Source organism: Plectropomus leopardus, chromosome 8 (assembly GCF_008729295.1).
Source record: "Plectropomus leopardus isolate mb chromosome 8, YSFRI_Pleo_2.0, whole genome shotgun sequence".
Taxonomy (NCBI): domain Eukaryota; kingdom Metazoa; phylum Chordata; class Actinopteri; order Perciformes; family Serranidae; genus Plectropomus; species Plectropomus leopardus.
Genome location: NC_056470.1, coordinates 3,268,705 through 3,289,175, shown reverse-complemented (window position 1 = coordinate 3,289,175; position 20,471 = coordinate 3,268,705). Strand labels below are relative to the sequence as shown.

The window sequence follows — 20,471 nt, the reverse complement described above, 5'->3', positions numbered from 1 at the left end:
ATTACACACAACAAAATTACATGACTTTCCTAAACTTTAAATGATTTTTACTTGTTCCAAAATTCAATTTTCCAGGTTTTCCATGACTGTGGGAACCCTGTCTGTACAATAAACCAGTAATGAGGATGTAGCACGGCAGCACCATGTTCCAGGTGTTAAGCTGAGGTTCCTTGTTTTACTGCCAGTTAATATTAATGCAAAGTTTAGTTCTGTCAGAATTTCAAAGTAGATCTCCATAATCACTGGTATATTTCAAGATCTTTATTTTAAAGAAGTTATATTAAAAAAAAAGTTTAAAAAAATGAGAGAGAAAGAGAGAGAAATGTGCGGGCACGATACTGAGCCAAGCGTTTGGTCTGTTAAAATAGAGAATATACAGCACATGGTTACAATCTAAAGCTCTACATGGAATAGAAGAAAAAAACAACAGAGCTTCAGTCATTTCAAATACACACACTCATTTACAACTTTACAGCCAGAATTCTACCCACTAACAATGTGACAGGTGTAACAACTCATTGAAGAAAGATCGAACAGTTGCAGTTCTAATAGCTCAGACAGAGCGCAGCGGGCTCATCACAAGCGGAAGCGGTCAGAGAAGTTTGGTGACTGGGGGACAGTGAGCGGAATTTCACTCTTCTTCACGGCCACAGGTTTGTAGTGTCTGATGGGCTGAGCGGCGTGAACCTGCAAGGGAACAACAGTCATGTCAGACAGGCTGCAAACACACAGCTGCACTTTTTACAGTGTATACACATACATATATAAATATATAATACGTGCTATGTTAGATTTAATGTATCATTTACTACTGAAAAAAAACAAAAACATTTTGAGTTATAAAATGAGATTAAATTTAACATAGCACAAAACAATAAATACTAGTAATTAATCAATTAACCCTTTGAAACGAGTTCAAATTGGCTTGAATCCTTTCAAAAGCACAGAAAGAAGGCAATGTGCAGCATAACAAGAAATGACCCAGAAATTAGTTAAATGTTGCAAGAATATAACCTAAAGTTAGAGAAAAAAAGAGAGAAAGAAAAGTAACAGAACAATAAAGAAACAGACAAAGTGCTAGAAGACAACAACTACATTTTAATTTCTGTTGTTGTATGTTTTTCCCTAGTTAATGATTCTCTCTCTTATTATATTTCAGATTTTTTGCAGGCTGCATTTTTTCCCATATTTGTGAAAGAAAACAAATTGCTCACATTTCAAAGGTTTAAATACTTGTGAAAGGTGTTTGAACGCAACACAAGAAAACCGATGTGGTTCCAGGTTTCAAAGGGTTAATATGTTAATCAGTGTGGCAGCTTAAGGATAAAATGAACAGAAACTGTTCATTTGAAAAAAAAATATTGTAACGTCTGGACAGAGAAACTAAAGCTGCCAGACTGAGCTGCTGATCCTCAGGGAGGTGTAACAGAATCCATCCCATCATACATCACAGGGCGTGTCGTCACGCCATGAATGTTTGTAATTAAAGTGTTTTGTAGTGACCTGTTCTTGGCGCAGCCTGGCGATCTCCTCCTTCTCCCTCTGCTCCTCCTCTCTTCTCTTCTCCTCCTCCATGAGCATCCTGTAAGCCTCCTTCTCGCTCGCCAGCCGCTCGTATTCCTGCCGCTCTCGGGCCCGCCGCTCTGTCGACAGCTCAAAGGCCTCCACAACTGTGGCAGGAAGAATGTGTTAGTGCTGCGACAGATGGTGGTAAAGACAACAAGACGCAGCAGTTCATGCTTCAGCCTCAGAGCACGAAGCTGCACGACTCCTCAGGAGGTCTGAAGACTGGCACACAGATTTCAGGAGCCCTTTTCACACAGAGGGAGCTATACGGTCCTACTACAAAGTCCACTCATGACGCCTCTTCCTTTTTTTAGCTGTCCCAAAAGTCACTTTTGGGACAGCTGAAGTGTATGAGAGGCGGAGAGAGAGGATGACATGCTGCAAAGAGCCACAGGTTGGAATCGAACATGGGGGCCCACTCTACCAGCTGAGCCCTCCCTGTGTGTAATTTAAGACAGAATGACGGCATTGCTGAAACAAAACAGACATGACGATTAACACAACAGTATCAGCCTCTGAGGAGGTATAACATGCGGGTCAGCAGCACTTTTTCAGCAACAACAACAGTAATTACAATAATGTCATATGGCGGCTGGTCTCCTCCTCTGTTCAGAGGGTAAGGAGCTCCCAGACCTCAATGTTTCTCAAATTTGCAGACATTTTTTAGAAGCGGTTCTTCTTTGAGTCAGCTGCTGGCAGCTTTTGAAATCTCTTGCGGCACACAGAAACACTTTGTCAAAACATCACTCTCGCCAGGTGAATTGTCCTTTTTAAATAGATACTATTTTAGTGCTGTTACTGCCTCTTTAAGGCGAGACAACTCTGTCATTGTACCTTGAATAGCAGTTGTTGGCAAAGCGGCTAATTCAAAAGGAAATAACAGTGGCTGTAAATGTCAAACTCGGAAAACAATGAGATTCAGGAGCGCTCTGAGCAGAGACCAGATCAGCTGCCACATAACAGAGATGGAAAATGATTGTGCTTGACGTGTTTGTTATTGATGCATATATCAGAAATCAGAATCTGAAATACTTTGTTCCCCTGGGGGGAAATTGCAGTATTATATGTTATGCACGAGGTGGTAGTAATTTGTGGTGCAGCTCTGCATGTCATGTGACTTACCCACTGTAGCCCGGCTCTCTTTTTTGGGCAGGAACGGCTCTTTATGAGTGACTTTGTTGGGCCTGGCTTTGAATACTACCGCCTCCTCCTCCCGTTTCTGCTCCTCTTTCATCTATACAAGGCACAGGAGTTATGCTTGAGTTTTAAGGTGGAGCTGATTATTGAGAATAAAACCGGTGACAGACTGTGTGCTACCATCTGCTCCCAGCGAGTGCTCCTCACAGCTCCCCGCTGATCCAGCAGCAGTTTGAAGGGCTCGGGCTTTGTGGGCTCCAGCTTCTTCTTCTCAGGGAGGACCACGGTGTCGAAGTCTGGCAGGGGCTGTGCCTTGAACTGTGGCACCTAGAAACATGGGAACACCAGAGCATGATTTAATGGTTGGGTCTTTCTTCTGGAGGTCTGAGGTAGGGGTTCACTGATCTGATATTACTCAAACTTCCCTGCTTTCAAAATAAAAGTCCTCTGACAACATCTGTTGACAGAATCCCATCAGTTGTTGACACGTTTCTCAATGTACAACTGCAAGGAATTTAGGGATTTCATCATTTACAGTCCATAATATCATCAAAAGATTCAGAGAATCTGGAGAAATCTCTGCACGTACACGGCAAGACCGAAAACCAACATTAAATGCCCGTGACCTTCGGCCCCTCAGGTGGCACTGCATTAAAAACTGGCATCATTCTGTAAAGGATATTAACACGTGGGCTCAGGAACACTTTGGAAGACCATTGTCAGTTAACACAGTTCGTCGCAACATCTACAAGTGCAAGTTAAAACTCTACCATGCAAACTGAAAGCCATATATCAACAACAACCAGAAACGCCGCCGCCTTCTCTGGGCCCATGTGAGATGGACTGACACAAATTGGAAAAGTGAGCTGTGGTCTGACGAGTCCCCATTTCAAATTGTCTTTGGAAATCATGGACGCCGTGTCCTCCAGGCAGAAGAGGAAAAGGACCATCCAATCTGTTATCAGCGCAAAGTTCAAAAGCCAGCATCTGTGATGGTATGGGGGTGTGTTAGTGCCCATGGCATGGGTAACTTGCCATCTGTGAAGGCACCATTAATGCTGAAAGGTACATACAGGTTTTGGAGCAACATATGCTGCCATCCAAGCTACGCCTTTTTTAGGGATGTTCCTGCTTATTTCAGCAAGACAATGCCAAGCCACATTCTGCACGTGTTACAACAGCATGGCTTCGTAGTAAAAGAGTGTGGGTGCTGGACTGGCCGGCCTGCAGTCCAGACCTGTCTCCCATTGAAAATGTGTGGCACATTATGAAGTGCAAAATACGACAAGGGAAACCCTAGACTGTTGAGCAACTGAAGTCGTACATCAAGCAAGAACGGGAAAGAATTCCACCTACAAAGCTTCAACAATTAGTGTTCTCAGTTCCCAAACGCTTACTGAGTGTTGTTAAAAGGAAAGGTGATGTAACACAGTGGTAAACATGACCCTGTCCCAGGTTTTTTGGAACGTGCTGAAGGCATCAAATTCAAAATGAGTGAATATTTGGAAATAAAACAATAAAGTTTTGCAGTTTCAACATTAAATATCTTGTCTTTGTAGTGTATTCAGTTAAATATGGGTTGAGGATTTGCAAATCATTGTATTCTGTTCATTGGAATTTGGGTTTGTACAAAGTAAAGAAAGTAATGTTTAAGTCAAGCCTGATGCCTTTAGTCTCTTCCACATGATGAGGTACACAGTTTATTCATTCAATAATGGTATGGGATCGGTATCGGTTATCGGCCGTTACACAAAGCCCATGTATCGGTATTGAGAGAAAAAAATTCAGATCAGTGCATCCCTCGTGTGGGGACACAGGCTGTAGTAGTACCTCTTCATTTTGCTTCTCCTCCAGCCTCTTCTCCTTCAGTGCCCTTCTCTCCCGCTCCCTGTCTTCAAAGGAGAAAGGACACACCTCCACGTGGTGGTTCTCCTGTAGCTGGGGCTGGAAGGGGAGTCCAAAGTGTGGCACTGGTGGGGCTTTGAACGTAGAAGGCGGTTTCACCTGACCAGAAAAGGGGGGATTGGGTTACTTTCGGTCAAAGAAAGGTCAAAGAAAATCAAAACAGGGATGTGGCCTTACCTCCTCAGTCTTGGGCTCCATGCGAACCCTCTTCTTGAGGGCAAAAGCTGGAGACTCTGGCACAGTTGGATGGAGAACTTTCTTGTCAGGCAGACCCTGTTGGCAGGAGGAAACTCTCTTTAGACTGAACTCATATGGAAATAACCTTCAGAGCCTCACAGGACTGACACTCACCACCACTCCCACCAGGATCTTTTTAGGCAGAGGCTGGGCTTTAAATGTGTTGGGCTTCTCTTCTCCCTCCTGAGGCTTCTTGGTGGCCTGTCTCTCATGCAGCCTCTTCTCAATCTGAAGCTCGAAGCCTTCGGGTACGGTGGGCTCTTTCACTGCTGGCTTCTTTAGGGACTCTGCACTCTCCAGAATCTTCCTGTTCAGCTCCAGGGCGTTGAACTTACACCTGTGATTAAAACACATTCAGTGCCACCGAAAATGCAACCTGTGAATGCTGGGACAGGAAGAAATTATCTATTCTATTTTGGAGTGTGTGCATCATAACAGACCTGTGGATAAAATTAGACTGAGGAACAGCGCTGCTTAAAGGGTCGAAACTGACTGCAGACGAGCCAACATCAGTCAACAAATGCTGTCCTTTCATTCTCAATCAAGATAATGTGGTAAGAACTGCTTTACCTTGTTTACTTCATTTCACTTAAAATTTAATTTCACTGTAGAGCTGCAAAGTGTATTGATCTGCCCACCCTTACAAGCGATCTGTTAAACATTAAGACTTGGATATTAACGAGTTAGGATATGTGCAAACATAACGCCAACCCACAAGGACTTTCAAGAAGGTGCTTAAAGGAATAAAAGAGGAAGGCTAAGCTGACATGTTCCAACAACTTTTCAACAGAAAACTGTAAAAAAAATCCTATTTTGATGCTGAGAAGCAAAATGACAAGCAGCTCCAGAAGTTCCGCATTGATATTTTAATATTATTGACATGTTGGTGCACGTTTATTGGAGTGAGCACAGCTGCATGTAGATGGAATTATTCATTTTCATTAGCCATGTAGACAGCTTTGTAGGAACACAGTCTTTTTGGTAAATAAGGGCAAAAACCAAGTAAAGTGTTTGTAAATAGTCAGCGGGAAATATCGACAAACATGCTGCTTGCCCATTAAATTAAAAAAAAAACAAAAAAAAACAACAACAACAACAACAACAACAACAACAGGTATCAACATTTTCTGGTATGTCTTGCCTATTTTATATCTGTGCACATGTGGACGATCACTGAAGGAAAAGGTTCTTACTTTTGAAGTTTCTCCAGCTCTTCAGCCTCCAGCTCAGCACTGCTCTTGACAGTGGTTGGCCGGCTCCTCTGGCGGGTCATCAGGTGTGGGGTGTGAGGCTGGGTGAGCTTCAGGTGATCACCCTTCGTTGGGGATGGCCCTGAAGAAACAGATTTAAAAAAACAAAAAAAAACAACACTTACACCTCCACTACACAGAAAAACACTGTAACGTCTTTAAAAAACACATGTGGGAGGGAGCAGCATAACATGTCGAGTATGCTACTGACATTGAGACATATTAATAATTACTATGTAAGAGATGATCATACTGAAAAAGGTATCAATGTCATGTGATATTTGATATTAATATTTGCCCTATATGCCATTACTGCTGGATATGCGTCACTAAAAAGCATATAACATTCAGCCAAAAAATCAAAGTAAAGTCAAGTGAAGTGAATAACATTGATCATCTCGTTACAATGCAATACCAGCATGTGCCACCAATGTTCAATCAGACTTGGGCCTGAAAAATTTAAGCTCAGGTCGGCTCCTTGATATCCTTATCACACTCTTGTGTCGTTCCTAAACAGTTTTTGTGCTGTGATATGGCTCATTGTTCTGCTGTTGGGGGTGGGGCAGGCCCTGAGAGTGCTGCTGGCATGAGGGAGGGGTTGTTACTTGGTCTGTAGCAGTGTTTGGGATGGTGGGGTGTGTCGATGTTTTGGCTGATCAGTGTACATTTTACTATCATTTCGATACAGAGGTGATTATTATACTCACTTTTACTATTAATATACTATTGTTAATATGGTAACATGAGTGATTGCTATGATAGGCATTGGCAATTCTTAGCCTGTGTTGATTTTATCTTTTTTTTTTTTTTTTAAAGGTTCTGTATGTAACTTTCAAAGAATCCTTGTTATTAGTGATGGCTCAGTCTGAGGATGTTAGGTGAACTTAGGTAAGCTTGCTTTCTATCGTGCACATCTGCTCACATGTGGCTGCAGAGGATGCTGACTGCAGCTAAATCCACAATTTGTTTCACATCAGTATTTTCTTTGGGATTTTCTTTCAGCATGGGCTGGCACTGACATGATGATATCATGTGATGAATCTGATGAGTTTACTGTTTCAGACCACAAATTAAACACCAATTAGTTTGAGCAGCTTCACACCTGAAAATAAAAAAATATATACAAAATTTAAAAAAAATTCTGTAACATAATTTGTCTGTGTGTGTGTGGTGGTGGTGGTGGTGGTGGTGGGGGGGCTATACAGTTCCTATAATTATATATTCTTAATATTCTTCCCATTTTATTATTATCCTTTTCGGTTTTTGATGTTACCTCCTCTAAAAAGCAAGAACGTGAATGAAAATAACTCACCTCGCTCTCGACTCCTGCGACTGTGTAGATGGAAGCGATCAGGGGTTCGTTTCTGGAACTGCTCTATCTGCTGGGCCATGGGCACGTAGGCAGCCGTCTCCCCACCTTTCTTGTTGCCTGTCGATAGGTTGAAGGGTTTGGGCACTGTGGCACCTTTTATAGCCTTTGCCTGAATTTTTTTTAATGTAAAGAAAGAACAACATCAGACAGTATACTAACTTTTACTGTCATGTTTTACACAAAATGAATATTTGCAGAAGCTATGATTTTTATAAATGTGTAGCTGTTTGCATTTTAATCCAGCTGAAGTAGCAGTTAGAGGAAAGCTGCATTATTGCACTTGCCTGATGTGTGCACAGAGCATCCAGTGACATTCACATGTTTTACGTGAAGCTTTACTGGTCTGAATCAGGTTTCACGTTAGCGTATGAAGCACTTACTGGGGAGGAAGGTTTGCGAAGCTGAGTGATGAAGTCCACGTCCTTGTGCGATGTGTTGGATGAGGTTGTTGCCTTAACACGGCTGTTTGTGTTGAAGTGGAATTCTTTAGGCACAGTGGCTGACAAGACCATCTTCTTTGGTGGTGGATCTGAAATAAAAGCAACCCAGAATGCCTTTTAGGAATTAAAGTCAACCTAAAGCACAACTTTATAAATGCTGCCAAATGACTTGTTAACCAGGAAAAAAAAGATGTTGCATGCGTTTATTGATGCCTCTGCACATGAAGTCAGTAAGAAGTACTCACTGCCAGCCAGAGCAGCTTTGTAGCTGGCCTCGTTCTTCTTGCGATGCAGAGCCACTTCCCTCTGGAGGTTCCTGATGCGCTCCAGCTCCTGTTCTTCAGAGCTATTTGGCCTGTTGGACACAATCATCAGCAAAAATAAATAGGGCACACTGGAGAGGTGCCCGCAGATCATAGCAGACCTCTCAGTCGATTGTGTTATCCCAAAACAAACTCTAGGAAGAGGCTGACAAACACTGGTTCCACTGGTGTTATAGACTCACTCTGTGTTAGCAGAAGCGGACGCCCGGGTCACAGGCCCACTCCTGGTAGTCTGCTGCACCTTTCTTCGAAGGGCACTATTGGATTTTCGGGCAACAAGAGTTCTGGAACATACAACTATAGTTTAAAACTTGAAATACAACAAAAGTTACACAAAGCAGGGCCTTTGACACGGTCACATATGTGCAATGGAACTGTAGATGGTGTAAAAAGGAACCCGTCTGTGCTGATACTGGACCTATACAGCGTTCAGGGGATTTTCAGGTCTGGAGGACTTGCTGCTGCAAATGGCATCTTGAGGTTACAACAGGACAGTTTGGAGACTTACATTTTGTTTTTCTTTGATGGTGGTGGAGCTGGAGAGCTGCTCATCTCTTTGCGTTTGGAAACCCTAAAAGGAATATATCCATGAGAAATATACACTTTTAATCTCAAGTATGGGTTAAACCCAAAAACACTTGATGCATTGCAGCATTTCCCATGATACAACTCAATAGCACTTTTTATTACACCCCCCCAATACTGCTGAACTTTCAGACATCATTCCCTGCTTTCTGTATAATTTGAAGTCTCCACAGCCCAAACCAAGAACAGAGCCACAGACATTACACAGCTGTCTCTACAGGTGCAATAATACTCCATGTAATAAGGCAACTCAACTTGATGTGTAAATTAAAAGTTGTGCTCTCAACTTTGAAACCAGCACTGGGGATGCAAGACATTGGATTTTGTTGATATTTTCTGACTCATTTTGGCTAATTGCAGATACAATATCTGTACATGTTTTTTCCACCTAATTGCAAAGAACAACAAATCTCTCCTGTCATGGTATTAACGAACTACACCTGCTCTGATCATGATGGCCTACTGGTGGCAGATGCCACATTTATTTTTTTAAATATACACATTTACTGTACAAAACAATAAAACTAATTTAACCATGGTTACATGCAAAGCATGCCATATTTCTTCTCGTGTAGAAAGTTCAAAACAAAGGTGTAAAATTCCTCTCACTTTAACAGGCTTGCATGATGCCTCCCTGTGTCAATCCTGACCTAAGCCAAAACCAGGGACAATATGACCTAATTCAACCAATTAAAACTGCATATTGGCAGAAAAGTTCTCTCTCTCTCTCTCTCACACAGGAATTCAGACAAATGTAGCCTCCTCTGCTAATGTACTTTGTCACATGGTGTAATACAGTTGGTTGCTTTAGTGCAGTTAATTATCCACACTAATGTGCAAGTATCATCAGGCAAGATTGTGTGGCGTTATGAATCAGTGCAACAGATGAATTTGATATGCTGTGTAGCAAAACAGAACAGTTGCACACTGTGGTATAAGTTTAGTCATCACAGGGACTTTACCTGCGTGATTGGGCAGGAGGTTGATTAGCAGTCTTCCTCTTTGGTCGAGCACCAGCCCGAACCGGAGATCCAGCACCCCATGATGTGACAATGTTTGGAGGCTGAGATGTGGATGTACTGGGACCTGAAATAGTCCATGTGGATTCATGTCATGAGGAGCACTCACTGTATAACCTAAGACTGCAGACTAATCTAGAGGACTAAACAAGAGTTCAGTTTAAAACAGTTATTGTCAATACGCAAAGGGTTCTTTTCAGTCTTTCCAGGTGATAAAGAAAAAAAATTACATTCAGTCTGAAGGCTGGCCTAAATGTCTTTCACTTACATATCTGAGGGTTCATTTACCAAAACATATAAGTTTTTATTTTTTCCCCCAAATCATGTTTTTTTTTGTGTGTGTGTGTGTGTGTGTGTGTGTGTGTGTGTGTGTGTGTGTGTGTGTGTGTAATATCAAACTGGTGTTTGTTTTAAGAATGCCCTTTTTGTTTTTTTGCAAGTGAACTCTTCAGTCATACTTGCAGTATTGACTTCATCGCAGTAACTTGAGTCACCAATGGAAGCCACTGTAACAGCTGTGAATCCAAGTTGACTGAAGCTGCTGTCTGCAGCAGGAGCAAGCCACTTTTCAGACCCACCTTTCAAAGCAACTGGGGCTGAGTAATTTTTACTCCAACTCTGACCTGGTACCATAATAAAAAAGGTAATTATGATTGCATCAACAGTAATTAACTATAATGCAATGAAAACCAACCAGTGTCCTCGTCAACTTGACTTGAGGGACCACAATGGCTCTTGGCAGGTCCGCCTGGCTCCGCCTGAAGGGTCCCAGGCCTCAGAGGAGTTTTCAGATGGCCATCTGCTGCATCTGTCTGTTGTTCTGCACAACAGAGACAGTCAAAGGTTAAAAAGATGGATGCCTTTTACAGATACTTTGGTTAATTTACCCTAAATAGTGTCAGCCTTTACTGTCATTTTACATTTTTGTAGCAACACTTCTTATGTTACATGTGATGCACAATATTGTATTTTTGCTGACAGAGATATATGCACACATTTTTCCACCTAATTGCAAAGAACATCAAGTCTCTCCTTTAGTGGAAGTGACATATTATGCCTACGATTATCATGATGGACCACTGGTATACAAACATAGAATACGCATTCATTGGTAAAAAAAGTTAAAACTTCTTAAATACAGGTTACATTTAAAACATGCCATATTTACTCTTATGTAATAAATTTTTAATTAAAACTGTAAAATTTATCCCACTCTAAAAGACTTGGATGACCTTCAATTTGACCAACAATAGCCAAAATCAGGGACAATTTCACCTACTGAACAAATTCATGTCGCATAATTACAGCATCATCTCATCTGCCTGTCATATCAGCAGCAATGTTCATTTTCAGCCAATGCTGATTTTTCCATTTTAAAGCTGTTGTGTGATAATACTGATGACATGCTGCTGATATTACCATGAATCCCTAGTTACATGTCAAAAATACTCCATATGCCTTTTACGCCAACTCTCATCCTGCTTAAAATCAACAAAAGGAAATAGCCCATCCTGACTGACATGGTGAGACAGGTCAGACTAACTAGACCAGCGCAGTCCTCCTGAACAGTTGGGTGGGACCACCTTTTCTCTACTTTGGAAACCTTCACATAATATCGCCAATGTACATATAGGCAATATACGTGTTCTGATTTGTAAATTTGAAAAGGAAGACATTCCAAAAGCTCTGAACCACTGATCCAGGCTGTGCACCAGGACAGCTACTGTGGGCATCACCAACATCACTCACTTCCTGTAGGTCTTTTTGTCTTCCAAACACACAACCACTTTGCTTTCCAAAATAAATGCACAGGGCTTTATACACATCCCTGAACTCATCAGAGATGGCAGCACTGTAAAAAGCGCACGTGAGGGCACTTGCCTTATGTGGTTCATGGTGACTGACAACAGCAACAAAACCATCAACAACAAAGATCTTCCTGAACATGGGCTGGCTTATGCTAAATTAAATAGGACTAAGGAAACATTGTAGGAAATCACATACATGTTAGCAGGGTGTCTGCAGGGAGCAAACATTTCAATTTCATGCTTTCTGAGATCTTTTCAGGACAAATATTAACTTAATTTGAAGCAGATTTTTGGAAAAAAAAATCTCATTCAAGCATTGCATGTAAGTATTAGAAAGGTGAATATATATGTGGCCCCATGCAGAGGTAGGCTTTGTGTAGGGATATGATTACTAGAGTGAGCTGGGTTATTCCACATTTTGCCAACAAGTAAGTAACAGCAACAACAACAACAGCAAAACAATATTATGTTCAGTGTTCAGTTTAAATATTTGAAACATGAGAACAATGAGCTTCCATACAAAAGTACTTCACTCATTTTGACAGAATAAATTAAAAGATGGATACGTGAAATTGAATGTGGTAACTAAGACTTCATAAATTCAAATTTAAGACTATTGTCTTTCAAGGCCTTCTATTTGTAAAATAACATACAAGACATTTGAGACCTAAAACTTGCAGACACCCTGGTTAAGTTGTTTCGGGATGTAACGTTTGTGGGCAAAACAAAGACTTAGAAAATGTTTACCAACGCTACTGTTTCCACAATTGAGCATTGACTTACTAGCAGGCGAATTAAAATATTGAAGGTTGGCTTACCAAACCATTGATCTTCGTTTTCTGCATTCTGCAGCTCCATTAAGTCCACTACATGGGACGGAGCGTCAAACTCGTAGCGTTCAGAGGTATCACCGGAGTCACTTTCGGCCATCATCTCGAGACGTGTTATTCGACAACCCACCTAAACAGGAAACCAATAAACACCGTAAATCTCAATTTAAAAGAGACCCCTGTGCTGAAGTCTGCGCCCATTTAACGTTTATCAACCAAGCTAACGTTAGCGACTGACTATAACTAACACATCCGATAGTTGTATTTACAGGCTGGGTGTGACGTTAACTGGGGAAAGCTTCACAAAATGGCGAATTCATTTTTGCCAATAAGAAATGCTAAATTGCTGTGGTAATGCAAGTTAACGTTAGCCGGGTTTATTGTTTTTTTAATATATATATATGAGATATACTACGATAAGGTATCGAGACAGATAAAAAAAAAAACTAGCTAACGTTAGTTAACGTTAAACAACTTTCCTTCCTACGTCGCTAACATTATATGTATCAAACTATCAGCTAATTCTAATGAACACATACATATCTTCTACAGTCCTTGCGCTATTTAAGTTAATAAACGTTAATTCTTAACACAGGTTGACAATTATCGATGTGACGGTACTACTAAATAAATAAAATACGCCGAGAAGTAAAGCTTACCGACACCGTCTGCTCCCGGAGCAACACAATCAAACTGCGAGCCGTTAGCGCTTAAATCGTTTCCTTTTGAAACAACCAATGGCTAACGTCATCGTCACCAGCTTGCTGCCTATTGGCTCATTCACATGAACTTCCTCTGACGTGATCACGTGATCAACAAGTTTTTTTCACTATCAACTTTATTGGGAAATGAAGAGTGGAAAACATAACAGACCGACAGAAGTCTGTAAAAAAAAACCCAAAACAAAACGTGAATACAAAATGAACTTGAAATCTCGTAAAGCCTACAGCGGTTATTTGTTTTAATTTTTGGTTTTTAAATTTATACATAGGGGAAATGTTTGGTTTGGATAGTCAGCTCTGGAAAGTTTGGCCATGAGCTGAAAGGTTTGGCTTTCAGAACATAAAGTTAGTCAAAATAATGAGTAAATTTATCAAATTGAATTGTGAAAAGTGGTTTCCATCATATTCAGTGAGACTGAACAATGTATTTGTGAAGTACAAAGTGTGGGCACATATGATTGGTGACAATTTACCCCACAGTTGCTTTGTGCATGATCAAAAATAAATAAATAAATGTACCAGTAGTTCTCTGAGCTCTCTTGCTTCAATGTCTTTTTTAAGTTTCTGCAAATGGTGATTAGGCTCAGTTGAATAAAACTGTAAAGCATTACAAAGAAAAGCCTATTTCTTTGACTTAGTTTAATATATATATATATATATATATATATATATATATATATATATATATATATATATATATAGAGAGAGAGAGAGAGAGAGAGAGAGAGAGAGAGAGAGAGAGAGAGCATACTTTGTTCGAATGTGATCACCATATCTTGAAAAATAAAATGTTGATCTGTATACCAATATTTTAAACAAGGCAATAAAGATGAAAAGACCTAAAAAACACAAGTGCATAAATGTTGCGCTTTAATTTGTCTCAATGGCTATGCTGACCCACATTGTCTAAAAATAAAATAAGGCATTCCTGCGCGGCAGAAAGACGTAAATCAAAACAATTCATGTTTTATTCAACATATCAACGTTTTTTACTGAAGTTTTTTTTTTCATATGTAACGCCTTTGTAATCACCAACATTTTGATCAGTGACTGTAATTTAATGACATTTTCTTCCCATTAGCTGTAAATGATTGCAATTACATTTATTTTGTAATTTAATGACTGTAATTATTTACAGTTACAACAATGCTTCCCATGTGAGGAAATGCTAAAACATGCACGTGTACTCCAGTTAACCCATTAGCACAGACAAGACATTATTCTCTCATAAAAAACAGAGTTGTAACCTTTCTATTTACCATTGGTTAAATCGGCAGTGGGCATACCATAATGACACTTTTCTATATGTTTACATAGAAACAAGAAAATAAGGAAGAAGATATAATGCAACTTTTTTCAGTGGGCGGGGTTAATCTTCGTGGCAGTGTCGGGGGCGGGACTGAGAGGTCCGAGAGGAAAACTAAAGAAAGCGAGGATCACCAATAAAACGGTAAAATTACCAGTAATAGACTACTCACAACAGGTATCTGCTTCGTTATTTTGTGTGAAAGGGTAGCTGCTAGAGTCGAGAGATAGAGTGCGGCCTAAAATGTGATGTGTCGATCCTGACAACAGGCCAGCTGTCTTGAAAAACTGAGCAAAGTTAGCAAGCTAATAGTTAGCTTCCTTAGATGGAATGGAAACTGCTGCTAGCCAAATGAGAATATAAGTAGAAATTAAGGTAACGTTAGGATTGCAAGTTATCTGCCAAGTAGGCAATTCATCAAAGGTTAAGTTGACAGATGACCGTTTACATTCGAGAAAAACAGCAGTGAGGAAGTGAAGTTATATAGTGCAGCGTAAACTTGGCAAATTCCACAGAAACGACAGGTAGCTAACAGGCTTAAACGCTCTGTTAGAACCATTTTAACTAACCTCTGCTAACAGTGGAACCACACGGTAAGCCATGTCATTCTCTGAAGCGGCCGTACAGCTGGTTATATAGAAAGATTGGCTGTACATGATGTCCTCTGAATAAGTAGGAGAACCATCCACTGAAATATATCATTGGTTTTACTAAATGTCATTTTTGACACAACGTTGATGCTTAACATATGTGTATCCCAATATAACATTTAGTAGTTCTGGATTAAAAATGACAACAACAGTCATTAGATAGTACAATAGATAGATTTTGTTTCGTAATCGACACATATTAAAGGGACAGTCCATCGCCAAAATAAAAAATACATATTTTTGCCTCTTAGCTGTTGTGCTATTTATCAATGTAGATAGTTTGGGTGTGAGTTGCAGATTGTTGGAGATATCAGCTGTAGAGATGTCTGCTTTCGCTCTAGTATAATGGAACTAAATGGCACTCAGCTTGTAGTGCTTAAAGTCTCCCAAAAATACATTTAAAATACTGATCAGCAAATGTCACCTTCCAGAATTCCTGAACTCAAGATAATCTCAAGATAAAACAATTTCAAGTAGAACCTATTTACTTTCTACCACCCGCCAACTGTACCACCGAGTTGAAGGAAGTGTACATACAGCTAGCTCTCGTAGCACCACTGAGCTAGCTAATGTTACAGCTCAGCTGCGGAGGACACCATAAATGTTTACATCTGACGCTTTCACAACACAAGCTTGTCGTCCATGAGTAGATGCACACTATTTGCACATATTTGTGTCTCCTCTGACAAAAGTTTTCATACAACAGTGTCCATAATATGTTTCTACATCAGGGCTATCCACACACAAAATAACTCTGGTTAAAAGTAAGTCATCACTGTGTTTTTTAAATCCCTGACCTGCCTGTACCTGTAAACATCCCATATCCTGTGTGTTAGTAAACGTCTGTGTTCTGCTGGGATTCTTTCAGATGGCTGCAATCAGGAAGAAAAACTGGTGATAGTTGGAGATGGAGCCTGTGGAAAGACCTGTCTGCTCATAGTGTTCAGCAAAGATCAGTTCCCTGAGGTTTATGTGCCCACAGTGTTTGAAAACTATGTGGCAGATATTGAGGTGGATGGTAAACAGGTAAGTCCATTATACTACTTTTTTTTATATTTACAGTAGTCTATTAACGGTTAATTGTGAAATTTTGAACCATATATATGTATGTATATGTGTATATATATATATATATATATATATACACATATGGATATGTAAGTATTACACTTACACTCACTGTCACAATGTTTTAACGATAAGCTCTTTTCATGTGAATATCTATATGCAAGAAATGAGCTCAAATTGTTTATACAAGCCTTAATATCAATATCATCATAGGTCCTACACCAACTATTTCCTCCTTGAAGTACAACCCCAATTCTAAAAAAGGTGGGATGTTGTGTAAAACATAAATGAAAATAGTATGCAACAATTTGCAAATCTTTTTCGACCTCAGTGCAAAGACAAGTTATAACTTGCCTAAACTTTTTTTCTTTGTAAATATACACCCATTTTGAATTTGATGTCTGCAACAAGTTCTAAGAAAGTCTGGATAGGAGCATGTTAACCTCTGTTACATCAGCTTTCCTTTTAACAACATTCAGTCAGTGTTTGGGAACTGAGGACTCTGATTGTTGGAGTTTTGAAAGTGACATTCTTTCTCATTCTTGCTCTATTAATGTCTGTTGCTCAGCAGTCTGGGGTATCTGTTGTCTTATTTTTAGCTTCATAATGCTCCACACATGTTCAGTGGGAGACAGGTCTGGACTGCAGCAGGTCAGTCTAGTAGCTGTTCTCTTTAACTACGAAGCCATGCTGTTGGACTGTATGCAGAATGTGTCCCATTGGAATAAGCAGCGACGTTTGTGAAAATGATGCCCTTTGGATGGCAGCATATGTTGCTCCAAAACCTGTATGGACCTTTCAGAATTCATGTTGCCTTCACAGATGTGACGTTACCCATGATGCCATGGGCACTAACACCCCCCCTATACCATCACAGATGCTATGAACCTTGAGCTGGTAACAGTCTGGACCACAGAAGTCAGCCGTATTTCGGTGTTTTGTTTATGTTTGGCTTTTACTTTGCTCTGCAGAGTCTGAACGTGCATTTGTAGATGCAGCGATGAACTGCATTTACTGACGAAGGTTTTCTAAAGGGTTCCTGAGCCCATGGAGTTTTATCTTCTATACAGTCATGTTGGTTTTTAATGCAGAGCCACCATGTTATCTGGTCCGGTCAGGAGACAGGATCTTTAAGTGTTGGGTTAAAGTTAATTACTGGCAACTGTGATCTTGCCCTGTTATAGGTGGAGCTGGCTCTGTGGGACACAGCGGGTCAGGAGGACTACGACCGCCTGAGGCCTCTCTCCTATCCCGACACAGATGTAATCCTCATGTGTTTCTCCATTGACAGCCCTGACAGTTTGGGTAAGATTTCCTCTTTGCCATTGCTGTTTTTCACAAGCATTCTGTTTGCATCTGCTCCGCGTTCAACATGTTCACCTTGTGTCTGATACAGAGAATATTCCAGAGAAGTGGACTCCTGAGGTCAAGCACTTCTGTCCCAACGTGCCCATTATTCTCGTGGGAAACAAGAAAGACCTGAGAAATGATGAGCACACGCGCCGAGAATTAGCTAAGATGAAACAGGTCAGTGAAGAAATTCATAATTTCTAATAGATTATTACTGACTAGTCACTATCTGATCATATAAAGGCAGAGGAAACTTGCAACCATATGAGTGTTGTTTGTGTTTGAACAAACTGAGCATGATGTCTTAAACTGGGTGTATTTTTGAAGCAGCAGCTGAAACTCAGCAGGAACTTGGTTTTTCAAAGAGCACATCGATCAGAACGTGATTAAAACTCAGTGGGCTTTATGAAAATGATCTGAAGGACTGCCAGAATCTTCCTCTTTTCACATTAAGTAATTACTCTGCTGGTGCTGTAGTATCCCATTCACACTGACACTGTAATATGACCATCTTACAGACAAGTGGCCTCAAAGTTTAGTGAAGCAGCTGTGTGCTGCCCTTTATAAAGTGCCCCAGGGATGACGTTTTTCTGTAGGTGGACATGCAAGTTAGCTGCCATAACAAGCAGGCTGTATTTTAACAATTATAGTGACTCTACTATTAATGAAATGGAAAATAATGAGATACATTGCAGATCTAGTTATGTTACAGAAAGGTAAGAATTAATCCCACGACCGGATACTTCTTTAATTTAGTATGGTACATGAGTCAGTCAGTCATTTTTTTCTTTTCAACAGAATCATTTTTTGAAACATCTCAACACCTCAATTATTTTAAAGTGATGTCAGCTTTGGCAAGTAGCGTGTATAATAAAGTTAGTCAAAAATGACATGTTTACACCGAGTGGCTGAGCTGTAGATACATCCTGTAACAGGAGTTAGTGGATGGACCCACGAGTATTTCATGTTAGTACCAACTGCTGTCATCAGCATAGACGTCATACATTAAAGTGAGTCCTCATTTTGACCAGCAATGGTCTGAACATACACTGTCATCCAAGTTTGATATTAAAATTTGGGGTTGACCTATATAGGTTTTTTAGGGCCGATACCAGTTATTAGTACTTAATACTTAATTAGTACTTAAAGCGCAGAAAAGGCTCTACTTCCTATGGAGACTTAGGAAGGCTAAATTCTACAGCAAGATCCTGGTTAACTTCTATAGAGGAGCTTTACTGACTTGAAACATGGCTTGTGCAAGGCCCAGGACAGGAAGGCTCTACAGCAGGTGATTAAAAGTGCCCTGAACATCACAGCCTAAAGGATACTGAAAGACAGCAGCCACCCCAGCCACAGTCTGTTCACCCTGCTGCCATCTGAGAAAAGATACAGAAGTATCTGCTTCTGAACCACCAGACCACAGCAGCAGTTTCTTTCCCCAGACTCCTCAACTCCTCCTTCGATGCCAGAAGATGTAGCAGGATTAAGGATCAACTTCAATTTCATTTCTTCTTAAACCTCGTTTAAGAAAAAGGACAAAATAAACCTACCTTGTACCTTAAACAGACCAACAACCGGTATTTGGAACCGATATGCATTTACAATAACAATGAAAATATTTCTGTCAAAATTTAGAATTTTACATATAACAAACTCCAACACAAAACTTTATTCAAATGCCTTTAGCAAATGTTGGATCAAAGCTGAAACATTCACCATCATATACAGCAATTTTCTAGCAACTTTTTGATAAAAATGAATAAATAAAAATAGCTTACTGAGGTTTTACACAGTGAAAGTTCCTCCCATGCTGCTGCTTTCTTTGCAAGCATAGCAGACTGCCTTGCCTCGTGTTAGTTGAGTGTAATACACACACTTTTTAATTAATTAATTATATTAGTGATCATTAAAATAAAATACTGACACAGATAATTGGCAACATGCCAAATATCGGCCCTGATAATCGGCCTGGCCAATAATCTGTCGAAACCGATTTTAAATGCGTTTTCTACATTTGTAAAATGATGTCGACTATTTTGGTTCATGATTTTCTTTTTTTTTTCCGCACAGGAACCAGTGAAGTCGGACGAGGCGAGGGACATGGCTAACCGCATCAATGCCTTTGGTTACTTGGAGTGCTCAGCAAAGACGAAGGATGGAGTGCGGGAGGTGTTTGAGATGGCCACCAGGGCGGCGCTGCAGGCCAGGAGGCGAGGCAAGAAGAGCGGCTGCTCTCTGCTATAGAGTGTCAGGTCTCACAGGATGGGGAGGGGGAAATAAACTGGGCCAAAAAAACCATCCCTCCTCTGTGTCTGCTTTGACCCAAAGGTGGACACAGATAAACGGGGCGGTATAGGGATCAGAGAGAAAAGTCAAACCAGACTAAAGGGGAAATAGAAAGGTCAAATGCATTGGGAAAAGGGAGTATAAGGTTATAGCTCTTAGCTTTCAAATAAAAATACTGTAATCTTGTGTTTAGGATTCATTAGACATGAAATTATAAAGAGAATGTGAAAAGAATCCTACTTTTTAAAGTGTGGGAGGGTATGTAGGCTTTCCAGTTCTCTGAATGGAGTGGTAAACCGTAGCTCTATGGTTAGTGGTTGAGAGCAGCTCCAGAGGAGACGAGGTGCGTCAGAGCACCCACGGATGTGTGCCTGCCTAACTAACTGTGGGAAGACTTCGTGGCTTGCAGTGTGACTCTGCTTGTCTTTTTTTTTCCTCCTTTCTTTCCCGGGGGAAACATAGACCGACCTAACATTATATGGTCCCATGCTTCTGTTTTATCAACCTCTACTATCTGATAATGTTCATTCATTTAAAAAGCTGAGTTTGGATAGTTAAGCATAAATACATGATTATCATGAGACATAAAGTCATAATAAAGTCATAATATTACAAAA

General features: G+C 40.3%; 2 protein-coding genes across 2 annotated transcripts; one reads left to right on the top strand and one right to left on the bottom strand.

The window, feature by feature from the left end:
- Positions 1-165: 165 nt before the first annotated feature.
- LOC121947218 (targeting protein for Xklp2-like) lies at positions 166-13,173 on the bottom strand. The gene is given in 18 exon segments (XM_042492168.1): positions 166-687; positions 1,504-1,670; positions 2,689-2,800; positions 2,884-3,030; positions 4,534-4,707; positions 4,786-4,881; positions 4,960-5,182; positions 6,039-6,177; positions 7,408-7,576; positions 7,848-7,996; positions 8,153-8,262; positions 8,413-8,514; positions 8,739-8,801; positions 9,778-9,901; positions 10,525-10,601; positions 10,603-10,654; positions 12,461-12,602; positions 13,132-13,173. Coding segments are annotated over 17 exon segments (2,130 nt in total). The 5' UTR covers positions 12,576-12,602; positions 13,132-13,173; the 3' UTR covers positions 166-576.
- Positions 13,174-15,792: 2,619 nt separating this feature from the next.
- Positions 15,793-20,394, top strand: rhoaa (ras homolog gene family, member Aa). Its single transcript, XM_042492574.1, has 5 exons — positions 15,793-15,796; positions 16,019-16,176; positions 17,403-17,523; positions 17,615-17,745; positions 19,639-20,394. The coding sequence occupies exons 1-5, from the start codon at positions 15,793-15,795 to the stop codon at positions 19,810-19,812; spliced, it is 588 nt and encodes a 195-aa protein (XP_042348508.1). The 3' UTR covers positions 19,813-20,394.
- The last annotated feature ends 77 nt before the right edge of the window (positions 20,395-20,471 follow it).

What these genes read in the sequence shown, in the direction of transcription:
- rhoaa (XM_042492574.1), top strand. An exon ending in TTGAGGTGGATGGTAAACAG is followed by an intron (nt 16,177 to 17,402) that starts GTAAGTCCATTA and finishes GCCCTGTTATAG; the next exon opens with GTGGAGCTGGCTCTGTGGGA. An exon ending in TGACAGCCCTGACAGTTTGG is followed by an intron (nt 17,524 to 17,614) that starts GTAAGATTTCCT and finishes TGTCTGATACAG; the next exon opens with AGAATATTCCAGAGAAGTGG.